At 53.7% G+C, this 15,846-nt stretch overlaps 1 protein-coding gene across 8 annotated transcripts in view; it reads left to right on the plus strand.

The window, feature by feature from the left end:
* Window positions 1-15,846, plus strand: part of Rbfox3 (RNA binding fox-1 homolog 3) — a 421,435-nt gene that overhangs the window by 324,369 nt on the left and 81,220 nt on the right. The window contains exon 1 of one of the 8 annotated variants that reach the window (XM_075989929.1): window positions 14,999-15,230. The exons of 5 other annotated variants lie outside the window; for them this stretch is intronic. In XM_075989929.1, the coding sequence (XP_075846044.1) occupies window positions 15,126-15,230 (105 nt within the window). In that variant the 5' untranslated portion in view covers window positions 14,999-15,125. Of the gene's footprint in view, window positions 1-14,998; window positions 15,231-15,846 lie in introns of those variants that run through there. 2 more of the 8 variants (XM_075989934.1, XM_075989930.1) reach the window with 2 other exon arrangements.

Genomic DNA, 15,846 nt, shown 5'->3' on the forward strand with positions numbered 1-15,846 from the left:
GGAGACTCAGAGAGGGGCCTAAGAGGTGGAAGCAACTTGGAGTGAAGTTTGCTGAGTCTGCCCTAGGCTCCACATCAGTCTCCCCCACAGCCCCAGTGGTGTCAGGAGAGTGTGGAAGAAAAGAGACATGTGGGAAGGGTGGAGTGTAGAAGGTGGGCAGAACCCTCCAAAAGATGGGACAAAGAGAGTCTATAGGAGTTATTAAAGGTGGCATAGGATTTGACAGAGGCAAATGAAGGAGGGGGAGGGGTGGAGACAGAAATTATGAGAAATGCTTTCTTGAGAAGAAGAGAATAAAGAGCACCCTCGAATCTGGGCATGAGCCCCAAAGAGCACCCTAGAGTCTGGGCATGAGCTCCAAAGAGTACCCTGCAGTCTGAGTGTGAGCCCCAAAGAGTACCCTGGAATCTAGGCATGAGCTCCAAAGAGCACTCCAGAGTCTGAGCATGAGACTCGTGGGCGGGAGATTTCAGAACCAAGGACAGCAACGGGGGGGGGGGAGTGGTTCAGCACCTGGAACAGCGCCACCAACAGCTCGCGTTCTACCCTAGGGATCAGTGGGTCTTGAGCCTTTTCAGTACCCATGGACAAAGCATTTCGCTGGTGGCGGATTCAGCACCAGGGACAGTGAAGATAGCCAGCCATTCAAGTAGGCGGTTCACCTGGTCTACAAGAGCTAGTTCCAGGACAGGCTCCAAAACCACAGAGAAACCTGTCTCGAAACCCCCCCCCCCCCAAAAAAAGAAAAATCAAGTAGGCGGTTTATCAACAGCATCTGCATTGAGATCATCTGGATGGGCCAGGTTCAGTGCACACACAGTATCTGGGTTCGGCAAACAGTAAAAATAGCTTGTGTTCTTGGTAGGACGTTCTGTATTATTTCCCATTCACCCTTTCCGCCTCCCTTACCTGCCACAGCTCCATCATAGTCCCTGTTAGAGGTGACCAGAATCCCATCTGAAGCCAAGAATGGCTCATCTTGTCCCACTTGGCAGACAGTTCCAAATACTCTGGGAAGCATGGGTTGATGTGGACAATACCTAGACCTCTACATGGCTCAGTCTGCAATTTAATTAAATAAACAAATCTTCAACATCACTTTTGGTTTTGTGTGGGGGTCATGCTTAAAAGAAAAACACATAAGAGCTAATGAGAGAAGGGGGACATGGGAATATCAGAGTGGTGTAGGGTAGGTTGAGACCAGTGAAGAGTCAGGATGGGGTGACCGCATCCTGAGTGAAGTGGTGTGGCCAGCCCCAGCAACCTCTGAAAAGCTCCAGGATCCAGGAGGTGGGGGCTAGGATTTCTCCTCTCATCCCAGTATCCCCATGTGACCCAGTACATTGAGCTGCAGACTGGAAGGGTCCAAGATGTCAGACCTACGCGATAGGTCAGTTTTTCTACCAGGTTTTGTCTCCTTCTCCAGCAAGGATTTGCTCAGTGTGCAATGTTCCCTTTTGTTTTTATGATTGAGTTCAGACATGGGCTTCTGCCAGCCCAGCAAAGCTCTCTTGGCTTCAGTGACTCCCCTTGGATGTGGTCCGTGAAACCTCGAGACCTAGCCTGCCAAGTCCACCCCTACAGCCCTGCCCTGGTCTATGAGAAGCCAGCTGGTATAAAGTACCCAGCTTCTTCTGGCCAAGGGCCATTCCTCTTTTGTACCCCTGCCCTCATCTCTGTTCTGGACTGACTCATACCTTGCCTCTGTCTGGGGATCTTATGTCTTTTCTTCTATTGCTTTTAGGTTGTATGTGGCAGTTGCATGGCCTGACTGATGAGGACAATGCTAGGCAATCGATCAGGGGCTTTGGAATTCCCAGGGGGCCCCTCCCTCTGATTGTTGGGATTGGCTCTGTGGTAGAGGGTAGACCTGCAAGTTCATAGCATTCCCAGTGGCTTATATTGTTCTTTTCTCTTCTCTGCAGCCTGACAGCTTAGACAAAACCTTGAGGCCACTTTGTTTATGACTTGTGCACTCAGCTTTGGCCATCTGTCATTTCCTTGGGCCTTGGACAGCAGCTGGGGAGGCTGTGTACCTCCTTGCAGTAGAAACATAGGAACATGCTAAGCTTAGAAGTAGGGCTATGCACTAGAACCTTCTGCGACTGTGGCAATGTTTTCCTACAGCCCCAATTCACCAGCCACAGCCACACGTGATGGTTGGGTCCTTGGAAATGGGGCTCGTGAGATCGAGGGATTGAAGCTTTGCTTTTATTTCAGTTTAATTAAAGCATTAGAGACTTATTTATGAGCACATGTAATTACTTCCTGAACTTGGACCAAACCAGTCTGCTGAAGGTCATCTGTTCCCACCACAGAGATCATTGGATTCTCTAAGGCTACTACTGTTGGGTTCAGGCCATCCACATGGCTGGCCTCCCCTCTTCCTTGAATCCTAGTTAAGCTAATTTCCCTCCCTGGAGAGCATGCTCTGACCTGAGACTCACGTTGTGTGGTGATGTGTAGAGTGACCAAGGGTTCCCAGCCATCCTTGCTCTCCCGAGTCATCTCCACCTGCTGTGGGGAGGTTGGAGTGAGCGAGAGCTAGGCAAGACTGGGTCTCCAGAGTGACCAAGACTCAGTTGCAGTTTGGGTCCTCAGTTACCTTTCCTGGTGACCCTTTCGACTCTGACTCTGCCTTCAGAGAAGAAGGCCAATCGGGATGCCAGAACCCTCGGTATGTGCCCGGCTCCTCACCCTGTTTCTGCAGTTGGACCCTTTTTGTGTGACATCTACTCTGCTGACTTCTGGACTCTCCTTCCCACCTTACAACAAGCTCAGTTCAAAGTCTCGCTGCTTCGTTGTAGACTGATTCCAGCCTTGCACACTCAATATCTTCATGAGAAAGTAAAAGTGGGAGATAAGCACTGGAAACATCCAAGGCAGGGTGGCCCCAGAACTCCTAAAACCCTACCAGAATGACCAGAGACCTGGTCACTGAGTTCTGGATAATTCTTTTGCCTCAATGAGCAGCCTGTCTCACAGGGTTGTGTGAGCCACACCAAGGTCATGCATGTAAATGAATGCCCGTGATACGGCAGCACTGACTGGAGCTGTGTGCTGGAAGGGTCTTTTTTTCTGAATGCCTTGCTAAGCATACACCTCCCTCAGCATCATTTTCTGACTGCACATGAGCCAGAAGCATTACTTCCTATAAGGACAGAGAGCATTCCACAGCACCAGACACAACCAGGTGCCATGTGGAAAATGACCACATGTCACTTCCAGGATGGTAGCCCCACACCTACCAACCCGGAAGGCACTCAAAAGGTGTTTAGATTCGTATAAGCATATGCCTAAGTCATGAGGAGATGTCCTGGTTGCTTGGTGTTAAGGAGGGATCTCACCCATGTCTTGGAACATCCCTGCATGAGCAGGGGAGGCTGGGGGAGAGAAGAGACTTCAAGGCTTTGCTTCATTTCAGGCCCTGCCCGAATAAGCAGGGAAAGCTGACTGGGTGACATTTTATCCTTCTCTTCTCTCTCTGCTCTACGGGGGAGAATTAGGTGGCCATAAGAGAAATGGCTTGTCTGGATACAAGCCTCTGGTCATGAAAGCTCACTGCTCTGGAGGAGAGACAGTGTCCCAACCTTCAGATTCATGGAAGATAACATCTGTGGAAAGAAATACCTGTTTGCTGGTTTGGTCCTGGGAGGTCACCCAGGAGAGAAGGGGTAGAGAGTGATGGCCCCACAGCCTCACAGGAAGACAGAAGGACATAGGGAGAGAGGCGAGAAGACAGAGTGCAAACAGCTCCAATGCAGATCCCATCCCTTGTGCTACCCTTTCCCCTAGAAGCCAGCGTCCCTTCTCTGCTTTGGCCACCCATACCCAGCCACCCACCTTGATGGCAGCTTTAGGCAACCATGAAAGCAGCTATTAATAACAGTCTCCAGTGCCCACTGCTGCCCATGTGATCTTTTAGTGGGGTAGGACATAGGGTCTGGGACTGGTTTCTTCCTGGTGTAGTTCTAGGGCACACCTTCCCTGCCTGGCAGCCTGGGTTCTGAGGCTGCAAACCAGTTTGAGCAAAAGCCAGAACAAACAGTAATTAGAAAGGTAAATCCAACACAAAAATAAGCACAATGCATTCCAAATTCAAATAGGAATTATTTGTGGACTCGCTGCTCTTTCTGAGTTATCAGTGGAATGTTCCACTCCATTTGCATAGATAATTGAGAGTTAACTGTAGTATCTATACTAAGGCCTAGGAGATGAAAGGAGCGAATTCACTCTGGCCAGGTGGAAGAAAAGGAGGTTTCGTTGACTGTGTCATTTGCCCACTGCAGAGAGGAGGGACCCAGAATAAAGCCTGGCACCGAGAGGCACTCAATATATATTTGTTGAATTAATTAACATGAGTAATTGAGCGTCACTGCATGCCAGAGCCTTTGTCTACGGAATGGAGACTTGGTACAAAGGTAGGGTGGTTCTTACAGCAGCAAAGGGGGAAAGGTGTGGAAGCCCTGCCCAGAGTTACACTGGTCCTAGAAAGAAAGAGGTGTGAATCCAGGCTGAAGAGGCTGCCCTTCTGGCTGATTAAAGGGCTGGGAGGAACTGATGGATGTATGGTGGAAGGCAGGGCCATAGGGATGTGTATGATCTTCAGTACAAGCTTAAGACAGGCCCCGCTCAGTTCTGCTTCTGTTCTTCAGGTAGGCAGCAGGCCAGCACCAAGTCTCGGGTACCACTTTGTATGTGGGATGCTCTTAGGTGATCAGGATTTAAGATTTTTTATTTAGGAAATGGTAAGATCATGAGAGTGTGCACACCTGTGCATGCGCAAACACACACACACGCACGCGCAAGCACATGCACATAAGCACACACTCCTCTACTGGCCTCCAGAGGGTTGTTGGATATAGAATGAGTCTGTAGATGCTCTTGGTGCCTGGGATCCCATTTGCCCAAAGCATTGTTATTGTGGCAATTATTTCATGCTCTGTGGCACTAGAATGGAGCTTGCAGGGCCTCACACTCTACTCCAGGAGACTCAGTAAGCACCCCCGGGAGCCATGTGTGGAGGAGCGCACCCACATGGGCACTGTTTGCTGGGATGCTGAGAGGCAGGAACATCCACCATGACCTCAGCCCCAAAGAACAGCAGTCTGCAAATTGCTGGGTCCTGGTGAAGTCTGGGAAGAAACAGATAAGACGCAGGGAAAGCCACACCACTCTGGGGACTGAAAACACTCTTTTCCCTGCCTGTACCACACTCCCGCTAAGACATAGAGGGCAGAACTCAGAGAAGCAAACAAAACTCAAGCAAAGAAGATAGATCTAGATGGAATGAATCCTGAGTGGACACTGGAGGTCAAAACAGTCATTGCACACTCTACCATCACCGGTCCCACTGTGAGAAGAGCCTCTGTACTATATATGTATCTATATGTGTACTACATGCATGTCCAGTATCCAAGAAGTCAGAAGAGGCCATTGGATCCCCTGGAACTGGAATTACAGGCAGTTGGGAGCCATTGCGTAGATTCTAAAAGCCAAGCCCAGATCCCTGGAAGAGCAGCCATTGGTCTTAACTACTGAGTCATGTCTTCAGCTCTCTTTGTACATCATCTAAGCCTCTGTGGTCCTGAGGAGGCACAGAGATGCCCCCAAAGCCCACATCTGTCCTCATGAGAATAGCAGAGAGTACCATGTGACTTTTTCATGATAAAATATCTGGGTTTCCCCCACCTGGTTCACCTGTTGTCCCTGGGGTAGGAAAAACATGGTCTTCACCTCTTTGAAGTTTTTGGTTTGATGCTGTATGCTCCATACCTTGCTTTTTCTACAGTTAATGGTCCTTCTTCCTCCTGCCTTCTCCAAAACAAGCTTGGGAGATCCCTCTAGCCCCAAACAGCCCCCATGCTTCCAACTGCCATTCTGTGTGCCAGGGAAATGATGCCCCCCAATTGTTTCCAAGTGGGCAATGAACTGGCCACGCTTTTCTCAAAAGAAGAACTTGGCCAGCTCAAGGGTCCATTGACCCTCTCCACAGCATTTACTCTCAGAAATACAATCCCAATACCGTAAAGATTCTAGTCTCCCAGCGTGCATTTCCAATTACCCACACCCGGCCAAGTGGCAGCCACTTCATTATAATTCTGTAATTGCCATATGGAATTCCTATAAATTTGCTGCTAATTTTTAACCACTGTGGCCTTCTCTTGGAAAGTGTAGCAATAATTTGAAAATCTATAGATGATATTTTAAGTAGATAGAGGGAGGTAGTCCAGCAGGGCTTGATAGGAAGAAAATAAATACAACAGGAGTCAGGATGGGACCTGTGAAGGAGCAGCCAGGCTTCCTTCAACTTCTATGCGGACATTTCATTGGGGAGCTGGCGGCAGGGAGAATTGGTCTGGGGTCCACTGTCATTTTGCACTTTGTGCCCTGGGTTCTTGGCTAACAGGTGCATTCCCTGCCCCAAGCTGGGATGTAATTTATAAGCTGAGTGTAATCTTCCCACATTGTGCAGCTCTGTGCTCTCTCCCCAAACATGAACTGGGTCTATAAAAGATGCTTCAGAGGAAAGAGTGTTCACACAGGCATCCTTACCTCTGCTCCCCACCATGTACGTGAGCCCCCAAGCGCTAGGTGGGGCATTTGTTTCATTTGTTTGCCTCCTGAGATGCCAGAAGGCGAGTGGAGAAGGAAAAATAATGGGAACTGTGGTACCAAAGATTGACAGAGAAGCAGCCCCACCTGAGAGGATCCTGTTTCTAGTCAGGGAGGCCTCAGAGTGGGTCAGAGGAGATGCGTGTATCTAGAAAGAAGGAGTGGGCACCAGGTGCAGAGTCCCAGAGGGGTACAGAGTCCTGGTGTGGCTGGGAAGATGTTTCGGTAACTGTGGCAATCATCAGGGTCAGCCACTGCCCATCTGGCCACCAGAGAGATTCATTTACACACTCCTGGTCTGGCCCAGGAAGTCTAGAGTGCAGGCACCAGGATCTGTCTGTCTGTGGGGATGAAAGGCTCACTCTTGCAGGACTGGAATACTGTGTCCTTCCAGCTTGCCGTGTCGCTGCCAGGAGGGTTTCAGCCACGGACATCCACATCCAGTTCCTGCGCCCACCCCCAGAAAAGCGGGGAGATTGGCTCCTGGCTGAAAGGGTTATCAGGCGGCAGCAGGGATGAAAAATTGGGCCAAGGAGTGATTTGAAGGTCCTAGTGTTTGATCTATTGCGGGGCTGGCTCCTCGCGGCTTTGCTGCTCCCAAGTTTGGTGACCTGAGAGAATTAGAACCTCCTTAAATACAGTGTCTGTTGGCTGTATATTAATCAAGCAGAAATCAAAAGTCACAGCATCCCAGGGAAGTAAGAAAATGAACAGAGAGCTCCCCAAACCTAATGCGGCAACTCTCAATGGGAGGGAAGGGTGGGAGCTGTGGAGAGCGGCCCAGGGCTTGCAGCTGCGGCCGACTCCAGCTTCCCCTAAACCTCCTTGCCAGTGAATTCTCAGAAACCCTGTGCCTTGGCACTGTGAATTGTGTTAGTGCCAAACCAGTGCTGGACCCCGGTGCCAACATAGATCAAGGGCGGGGAGGGGGCTTCTCCCCAGAATGGAGAGAGAACCAGAGGAAACTCAGTAGGACATAGCCTTGTACCTGCAAGCTCTGTCCCTCAGTCCCATCAAGAACATGCCACTTCCCCTGTTCCCTGGCAAGCATTAGGCCTCTCAGAGTCCATGTCTTCATTCATGGCTCCCTTTCCTCCTCCTCGTGCTCACAGGTGGTGGTTATCCTCAGAACCTCCGTGGTGTGTCATCAGCTGGCACAAAAGTTGGCGCTGGCTGAGTCCTGCCCATCACTACCCCAGTTCTGACATCTCTTGCCCTTTCTTCTCAAGGCCTAAGCATGGACCTTATATTGGACCTTGTTTCCTTGGATATGTAGGAAGACTCTGTGGGTTAGCATTTGCCTATTTCTTTGTTATCTAACAGCAGAGACTGTCCCTACCCCTGAGTCCTGGGACAAGCTCAGCTCCTAGGAAGGCTTCTGTTCCTACCTGGCCTGTCACTGCTCCGTCGCTCAGCTCCTGTCTGCAGCTTGGCTTGGCCTGCCTGACACAGTGCACCAGCCTCTCTGGGGCCACGCACTCTGGCAGGACGCTGCTGCCTCCCTGGACCTTTGTGTGCCGTGGGCTCCTAATGAGCTTTTAATGAGCTGCCACTTCAGCTTCGGGGGGCACAAATGGCAGGGGAAGAACATGGTGCCAGTCCCCCACCCCCCGCATTCTGCTTCCGGAAGCCACCGAGTGGCTCCTTAGCTGGATGAGTGCGGTCTAGGTCTCCAGGCAGAAGGCTTGTCTGTTTCATTCTTATCTGTTCAGTGGAGGGATCTAGCTTCCACAATTCTCGGCACTGGGACCCCCTGAGATGATGGTTGGGTCTGTCATTTTTGGCCCCTCCTCCCTGAACAATGAAGAAAAGGGTCACTAGTTTCTCTGTGGAGTAAGATTTTTTTTAAAAAATGATGGCAAGGTAGAAAGACCATTGACCTCCCACGATGGCTTTGTGGCGTCTGGCTGCGCCTCTCTAACGCTATGCCAGAGTTGCTGGTGAAGGAGAAGGTGCTGACCCCTTCCTGCAAGTTCACTACTTCCCCACAAGCGCTTTGCTTCCTTGATGAGGCTCCAGTGGGACTTGACGGTGGTTCACATCAGCCCTGAATGGGAGCTGCCCAAACTGCAGCCCTGTGCTTGGTACCCACCCCATAGGCAGTCTGCCCACTGTCTGGTGCTGCTAGTGACCATTTACTCGGCCTCTTCCTTCCACGCAGAGCCTTGCTCTGTAAGTCCTGGTGGGTGACCCCGGCCTTTCCTGGGAGTTAGAGGAGGTGGCGGCAGCTTCCAGTCCCTACCCCCTTATTACACTTTCAAGGCCTTCGCCACTGAATAAAATTAAGATACAAGCCTTACTTGCTTGACAGTCATGGTGATGAAAACCTGGATGGGCTCCCCAGGGGCTTCGGGGGCTCCTTCCATAGAATGCTTCGAGGAAACAAACAAGAGGCAGCACCTTTCCCAAAAGGCTTCAGTGCCTTCTGGCCAGAAGGCACGGGACTGAGTGATGGAGGCCCCAAATTCCCTTGCAGCCCTGTCTCCCTGTGCCTCTGGGTAACTCCCCACCCCTGCCAATTCCAGGCTGAGCGAGGGGGGTGAAGAAGCCTAGAGAAGAGGCAGATGCTCTTTATGGAACACCTTTGCTGCAGTGGGGTTGACAAGGACAATTTAAGTGACCCAGGCTGAGCTCTGGGGGCAGTGAGTCTCACAGGCTTTCCCTGGTCCTACAATTCAACGGATGTCCCAGACATCAGTAGCCTGCAGAAGTCCCGGTAGTAATGTGAGCACAGATTTTTCTCTGCTCCAGCTGCACCAGAAAAGTGGCCATCACGGGGCGTTTTGTTCCCTGAGATGGAGTCTTCATGCCCAAGCAGATGGATAGCTTTCCATGGTTAACAGAGCCTCCCCCTACCCAGGGTCGTTTGTGGTCTTGACATCAAAACACTAAGGTGGTGTGCAAGGCAGAGTCCAGGGTGACGGATAAGGCTCAGGGTGGGGTCCAGATGCCTGGCTGATGGGCCAGAAGCTCTGGATGTAAAAAGACATCCTAGTCCAATGTCAGCTTCTCTCAATGGCTTCATCACAGGGTTCAGCAGCCCACTGGGTTCCAGCGACCTCCCTCCTAATGAGAAAGCAGACACTGGAGATAATTGCCGCACAGCCCAAGCCGCAGCACGGTTAGTGGGTGCCTGGGCTACTGCAAATGACTGTTCCATTAACAGATTTGGTTGAGGGTTGATCCTGTTAGGAAAGAGAGCCAAGGGCTAATGATGAGGATGTTTGCAGAAGGGCACATGCCAAACAGCACAGTCAAAGGGAAGCCAAAAGCTCCTGTGAATTCCCAGAGCCTGGAGTCAGGTTCTCCAGTCTGGACTCGGCCTCTTGCTGGTTGTGTGGACTTCGCACCACCTCTGAGATTCTAAGAGTGTCATCATGTAGAGAATGGGCCTTGTTACATCTTGCAACAATGTTGGGGAGATGGCTTGTGGTGAGGCACTTTGAAAAGTCAAGAAAGGGCAGAGCAAATGCCAGGCATTTGCCATCAATAGTGACAGACATTCATCTCCTCTTCTCCTGGGGAGTTTTAGCAAACAGCACACCTTACCCTTCTGGTCTGAAATGGAAGTAAAAAAATGTGTCAAAACGCCAGCTTCCTCTTCCAGCTCCTGTGAGATTCTGGGACCAGTTTTTGAATGGTAGCTTGATCACAGCTACCACAGAAAACCAAAAGTTTGGGGTTTTTGTTTTTGTTTTTTTTTTTTTTTTTGCCTCTCCAAACTTCTGCTCAGGTTCTGCCAACGGTCTCTTCAAGCATGCGGGGTCCAGATGCAGCATGGGGCCCCGAGGAGTGGCCAGAGCAACTGCAGCCGAGACCTCTTGCCCACCTAGCACCAAGTTGCTGCCCCCACCACAGGGCCACCACCTGCACAGTCTTCTGGCTGTGCCGAGCTCACACCTCTCCTGCAGGAGCGGAGAAGGGAGAAGGCCTGGGGGCTTACTTACAATAAAGCAAACTTGGCTACAGGGCTGAGTGGGAAAAGCAAAGGCACCGGCAGCCCTTTCTCTGGGAACAGCCCTCTGGCTCCTGGGCCCCGAGGGGAGGGACACTTGCGAAAGAAAGATGTCCCCATAACTGCTACCCTGTGCAACTTCTGGCTTTTCCCATCTATCTTGAGTGTGCCCTTTGCTTTCAGTCTCCCAGTATTTATTATGTTTAATTTTGCTGGGACGGATTGTAAGTGAGACGGATGGAGCCGAATGTGGCTGGCAAACGCCTCTTAATTAAACAGATAAATAAACTCCCTTTGCACGCGGGTTTTTACTTTTGCTGCAGTCTCTGATGAGGCAGGGGGATGGTGTCACTAGGTGGGGGACCCCCAGCTGAGCTGAATGGTGGGTGCTGACCACAGCAGACTGCACCGATCTGAGTGTTTCCCCTCTGCCTGTTCTGGACTCCTTGACAGAGAGAGGCAGAGAGGCCCAGGAGTGGGGAGGGGCCCCCATAAGTCCCTCCTCACAGGCCTGTTGGGGAAGGAACTTCCAACCGGTGTGAGTGGGCCCTCTGCTGGACACCTTCGGTGTGGCCTCGTCAGCCAGGGCTGAGCTGGACAGCTCAGGTCATTTGCTCCCAGTGCCCGTGCAGAGGCTCCCGTGTCCTTCTAGAACGGGAAGTCCACCTACCGGGATAAAAACACATACACTTCCCGACTCCCACACTATGGGGCTGCCACCTTCAGGAACCAGAGACATTTTTGTTTTCAAAAGAGCTTAAAAACTTCCCAACCTGACACCCCCCTGAGATGTTTGTTCCAAGATACCAGGAACAGCCCTGAACCCAAGACTTTCGTCTGACTCTTAACTCTTTTCCTTCAATGCCAAATGGGGATGCTAATTTGCCCTGGGAACGTGTCCCAGTGATGATACAGGACTCAGGTGGAAGTCACATATCTAAAGCTCCTTGGGTAACTCCACATCTCATTGCACAACCAGGCTCTGAGCCATGCTATGCTGGCCCACCTCACTGGGGATGATGGATCTGGTCACTCTGCCTCAATCTCCACTGCTCATGTCCCAGCCTGTGCCAAGAAGTCCAAGGCTGGGGCAGGAAGGCCTGGCTCTGCAGAGTGCACGGGAAGCTCACTCCACTTCTAGATGATGGCTTGGCTGGTGCGGTGGAGCCCGGCTGCAACCAGAGGCTGTGAGCTCACCCCTTGCTCTGGGACACTTCTGCCAAGCTCCACACTGTTCTCCTTGTATAGGGAGATGGTCAGACTGGCATTCAGAAGGGAAGAGAGAAGGCACGACAGTGAGGAGCTGGGATCCCACTGCCTGTCCCTCAGGGGTGCAGGGCTTTCTCTTCCCTCCTGAAGGTACTAAAGGAAACCTTGGAAATTCCCAAAAATTGTGAGGACAAGAGGCACTTGGTTCTCTATCATTTAGCCACAGAACCCACTGGCCTACCTTTTGCTAAAAACCACAGACCATCTTAAGAGACAAAATGCCACCAGTGACAAAGATGCTCCGAAGTTAGACACCTCGGACATACGGGGTCCAGTGAAGGAATACGGGTCCAGAGACAGTGGGACAGGCGTGTGTCATACACAGCAGCACACGCAGCCAGCAAGGCCCTGCTTGGGAAGGTGGTGCAGGATGGGGGCAGGAGGGAGCCAGGCGAGCTCAGAGCCAAGCCACCCAAACCTTTTGAGGTGCCTCCCTTCCTGATATTTATAGCGGTGCCCGGGAGCGTAGAAGTAATTACAGCTCAGTTCGAGCCTCCCTAACAAGGCCCTTCTTAGATTCAGGGCGAATGGGATGTGGTTTTTTTTTTCCTCCTGGATCTTTTTTTAAGTAGTGAATATTCTCCCTGGATTGACAGCTCTTCCCAGCTCACAGCCTCCCTTCAACCCAAGAAAAAGTGGGGGCAGCCTAGCCAAGCAAGTGGCTGATGGATTGGCCTTCCCCACTCACTACTCAGGGCCACACGCCCTGGTCTGCAAGGCCCCTGGAGTGCAGGAGAATGGTCGGGAATCTTGGGGGCATGGAAAATGTAGCACAGCCCGGGCTAATGCAGAGAGGCCCACTGTACGGTACTGGATGTGGGTGGGAGGGGATCTGCATGGGCAGGACCAAGAGACGCAGCAATAACCACCCTTAGAATGGGGGCTTGTCTTTGGAAGGGACATGACACACACGGGGAGCACGGTATGACAAGCAGTAGGCACACAGCCCTTGTCCCAAGAAATCAGCCAGGCACACTGTTCCAACTCTTCTTCTGGAGATTTCCTTTTAATTCTTTTTCGCTTCTCTCAGGAAGCCTGCATGGCAAAGACATTTGTTTAGACAGGCTCGCCTGACCTGAAGCTCTCAGCATTTTAGGCTGCAGACTTGGTTTCCCCACTAGACAGTGCGCTCGCTCCAGGTGAGATAACTTCCTCTCCACAGCTCCGAACCCCAGACAGTGGCTGTGCGAAAGTCTGTCTGGAGTATTGCGCTCAGGGTGAACAGCCAGGGTACTCCAAGTTCCCTCTATGGAAAAGGCAACCGGACAGTGATGACTGAAAGTCACCCTGAGAGGACAGATGGGTGTCATAGAACAGGAAAACAGCAGGATGTGGGAGGGGGCAGGAAGTGGGCAGGGAGAGTGCACTGATGTAGCTAAACCCACTCTGGGCACTGCACTGGCAGGTCGGCCTCCCAGGTCTCAGCTTACAAGGACCGCCCGAAACATCAGGCCCCAGATGATGTGCCAGGCCTCAGGGCTGGAGTACACTACCACCATCCGAAACTAGGAGACAAAAAAAATCATAGCCTATCCCTCTGGAAGGGCAAGGGTGGCCTCCGAAAGCCCATAACCCACGGCTGCCTGTACCACCCCAGCAACATTTCAGAGAAGAGCAAGAAAAGGGGAGAAGAAAATGAGCCCCGGAGGACCTGTGCTCCTCCTCCTCGGAGGAAGGTCAATGTCAGGCTGCTCAGGTGTGAGTGTGGGGGGTGGAGGATACCTGATAAGAGGTCATCCGAGTTGTGCATACTTACCTGCTCCCTCACAGTGTTACTTCCCAGGGGGTGCCTGGAGGGAGGCCACACTCAGCCACAGGCAACACAGCAGGGGGGAAGAACCAAGCAACCTTAGTTTAGGAGTGGAAACTAAAGCCCAGAGACAACAAACAACTTCACCGAGCCCACCCCGTACATAGGAGGACCCCACTTTTTAAACTACCAGGCCTGCTATCTTCCAAGCGCATAGCTCGGGTAGGGTAATGGAGTTTCACAGCAGTACGGCTTCCCTGGGTGTGCCCGTTCTAATGGAGGTAGTATGTGTAAGCAGGGTGTGAGGCTGGGAACGTGCCCCTGGGGCTACCTCTCACAGTGGCAGGTGGAGGGCAGCTCACCACCAGCCAAGTTCACCTGTGGCTTGTCTAGGTAAAACCGAGTGTGAGCGGCCAGGCCCGGATGTGTGTGGCTGGGAAGCTGCAGACGTATGCAGGCAGGCTGCAGTGGTGGTGTGAGGGGCGAATCAAGGCCTCTGCCTAGCACCGCCTGAGGCCAGAAGGTGGGTGCTGTGTACTCTGAGACTTGGAGTGTGAACACCAAATTCAGCACGGTTGACCATGGCGCCGGGAGGGTACCAGATAGCCACTGTTCCTTGTTGCCCACCCCCATAATAAGTATCCACAGGATCATAAGCCCGCAGCAGGCTGCTGAGATGTCTGGTGGGGCCTGGAGACCAACAGAGGGGCAAGAGACACTCTGGGGGGCTCTGGCTGGGCTTCTGGGCACTGAGCAGCTGGAAAAGCCTTCCCAGCACGGAAGCCTCTGCGTAGATGCCCTCATTACATCACCGACTTCCCCGCCGCGGAGCCGGCCTCCCTCAAGAGAGGCGCTTCTCTGAACGCAGGCAAAACGAGCGCCTTCCGGTCGGTGGGCCGCAGGGACTCTCCTCCCGCCGCAGCCTAGACCAGCAGGGGCCAACGGAGGTCCCAGACCCTACCGCCGCCGGGAGCAGAGGCTGCGCGCGGGCGGAGGAGGGGAGCGCAGGGCCCGCGGGAGGGGGCTAGAGCAGGCGACCCGGCGCAGGCCGGCGGGCGAGGGGTTAAGTGCGGGACCGGCAGTGGTGCCGTCGGCCGGGTTCTCTTCCCCCGAGCAAGCGCGGGGCTCCGTTTGATGTTGGAGTACGCCAGGGACTCCCCCTCCCACCGCTACACACGCGCGCACACGCGCACACTCACACACGCACACGCACCACTCTTTGCAGACAGGGCTCCGGTGGCTCCAAAGTGACTGGCTTCCCTCTGCCCACATCCATCCTTTCGTACATCGCATCCATCCTCTTTCCATCGTCTGGCGCGCGCTCTCTCCAGCCTCCCCGCCCGGACAGGGGCAGCCCCCGGCAGAGGCGCGCCGCTCCCCTTTCCATGCTTCCCTCTTAACAAGCGCCACGCGGGGGAGGGGAGGCCCGGAGGAGGAGAGACCGGGAGGGCGCCCGGGAGGCAGGGCGCGCGCACACACCGAGGGACGCAGCGAGCGCAGAGCTGCCTCGGCCGCCGGGCGCCCCCCTGCCGCCCCATGCTGTGCTCCATGGCGAACTCGGGCTGCCTCCTGCTGTCCAACTCCGGCAGCATGCTCCCGCACTCCGTACCCTGCCCGCCCGCTTTCCTCTACCTCCAACAGGTAAGCGCCCCCGGCCCGAGCGCCCCCCGGGCCCCGCGCACGTGCGCCCCGCGCCGCCGCCCACGCCCCGCACTTGGCCGCCTCCGCGCCGCCGCTGGTGGCCCCGCGGCTCTCCTCACGTCATGGCGCCCGGGTTAAGGGGAACTGCGCCCCTGAGTGGCAGAGGAGCATGGGGGCGCCTGGGGAGCGCGCGGTGCCGGGTCGGGGGGCCGACTGGAGTTTGGGGCGTCGCTCTCAACTTTTTCAAAGGCGCGGGAGGGGGCGGCGGGTGGAGTCTCGAGGGAAGCCCAAGGGAAGGACGCAGGGGTTCTGGACACCCAGTTACTTTGGGGAACTTTGCGCCGAGACACGGGGGACTCGGGAACCGGTAGCCAGGCTTCTTCCTCGGCCGCGACGCGCAAGCCCAGGGGCCGCGGGGAGGTGGCGGTTGGGGAGCCCGGCTGTGCTGCAGCGCGTACCGCGCGCCGGGCCTCTGGGGAGGCGGGCCACCTGCCTAGTGGGACTGAGAAGCTAGGCCCAGAAGCTAGGCTCAGGAGGGGCTTGTGCTGGACTTTTGCAGTCTGCTGGGCTGCACAGGATCCTCAGCCTGGCAGGCGTTGGGGGACAGCAAACCAGG

This window comes from Microtus pennsylvanicus, chromosome 11 (genome assembly GCF_037038515.1).
Source record: "Microtus pennsylvanicus isolate mMicPen1 chromosome 11, mMicPen1.hap1, whole genome shotgun sequence".
Taxonomy (NCBI): Eukaryota; Metazoa; Chordata; class Mammalia; order Rodentia; family Cricetidae; genus Microtus; species Microtus pennsylvanicus.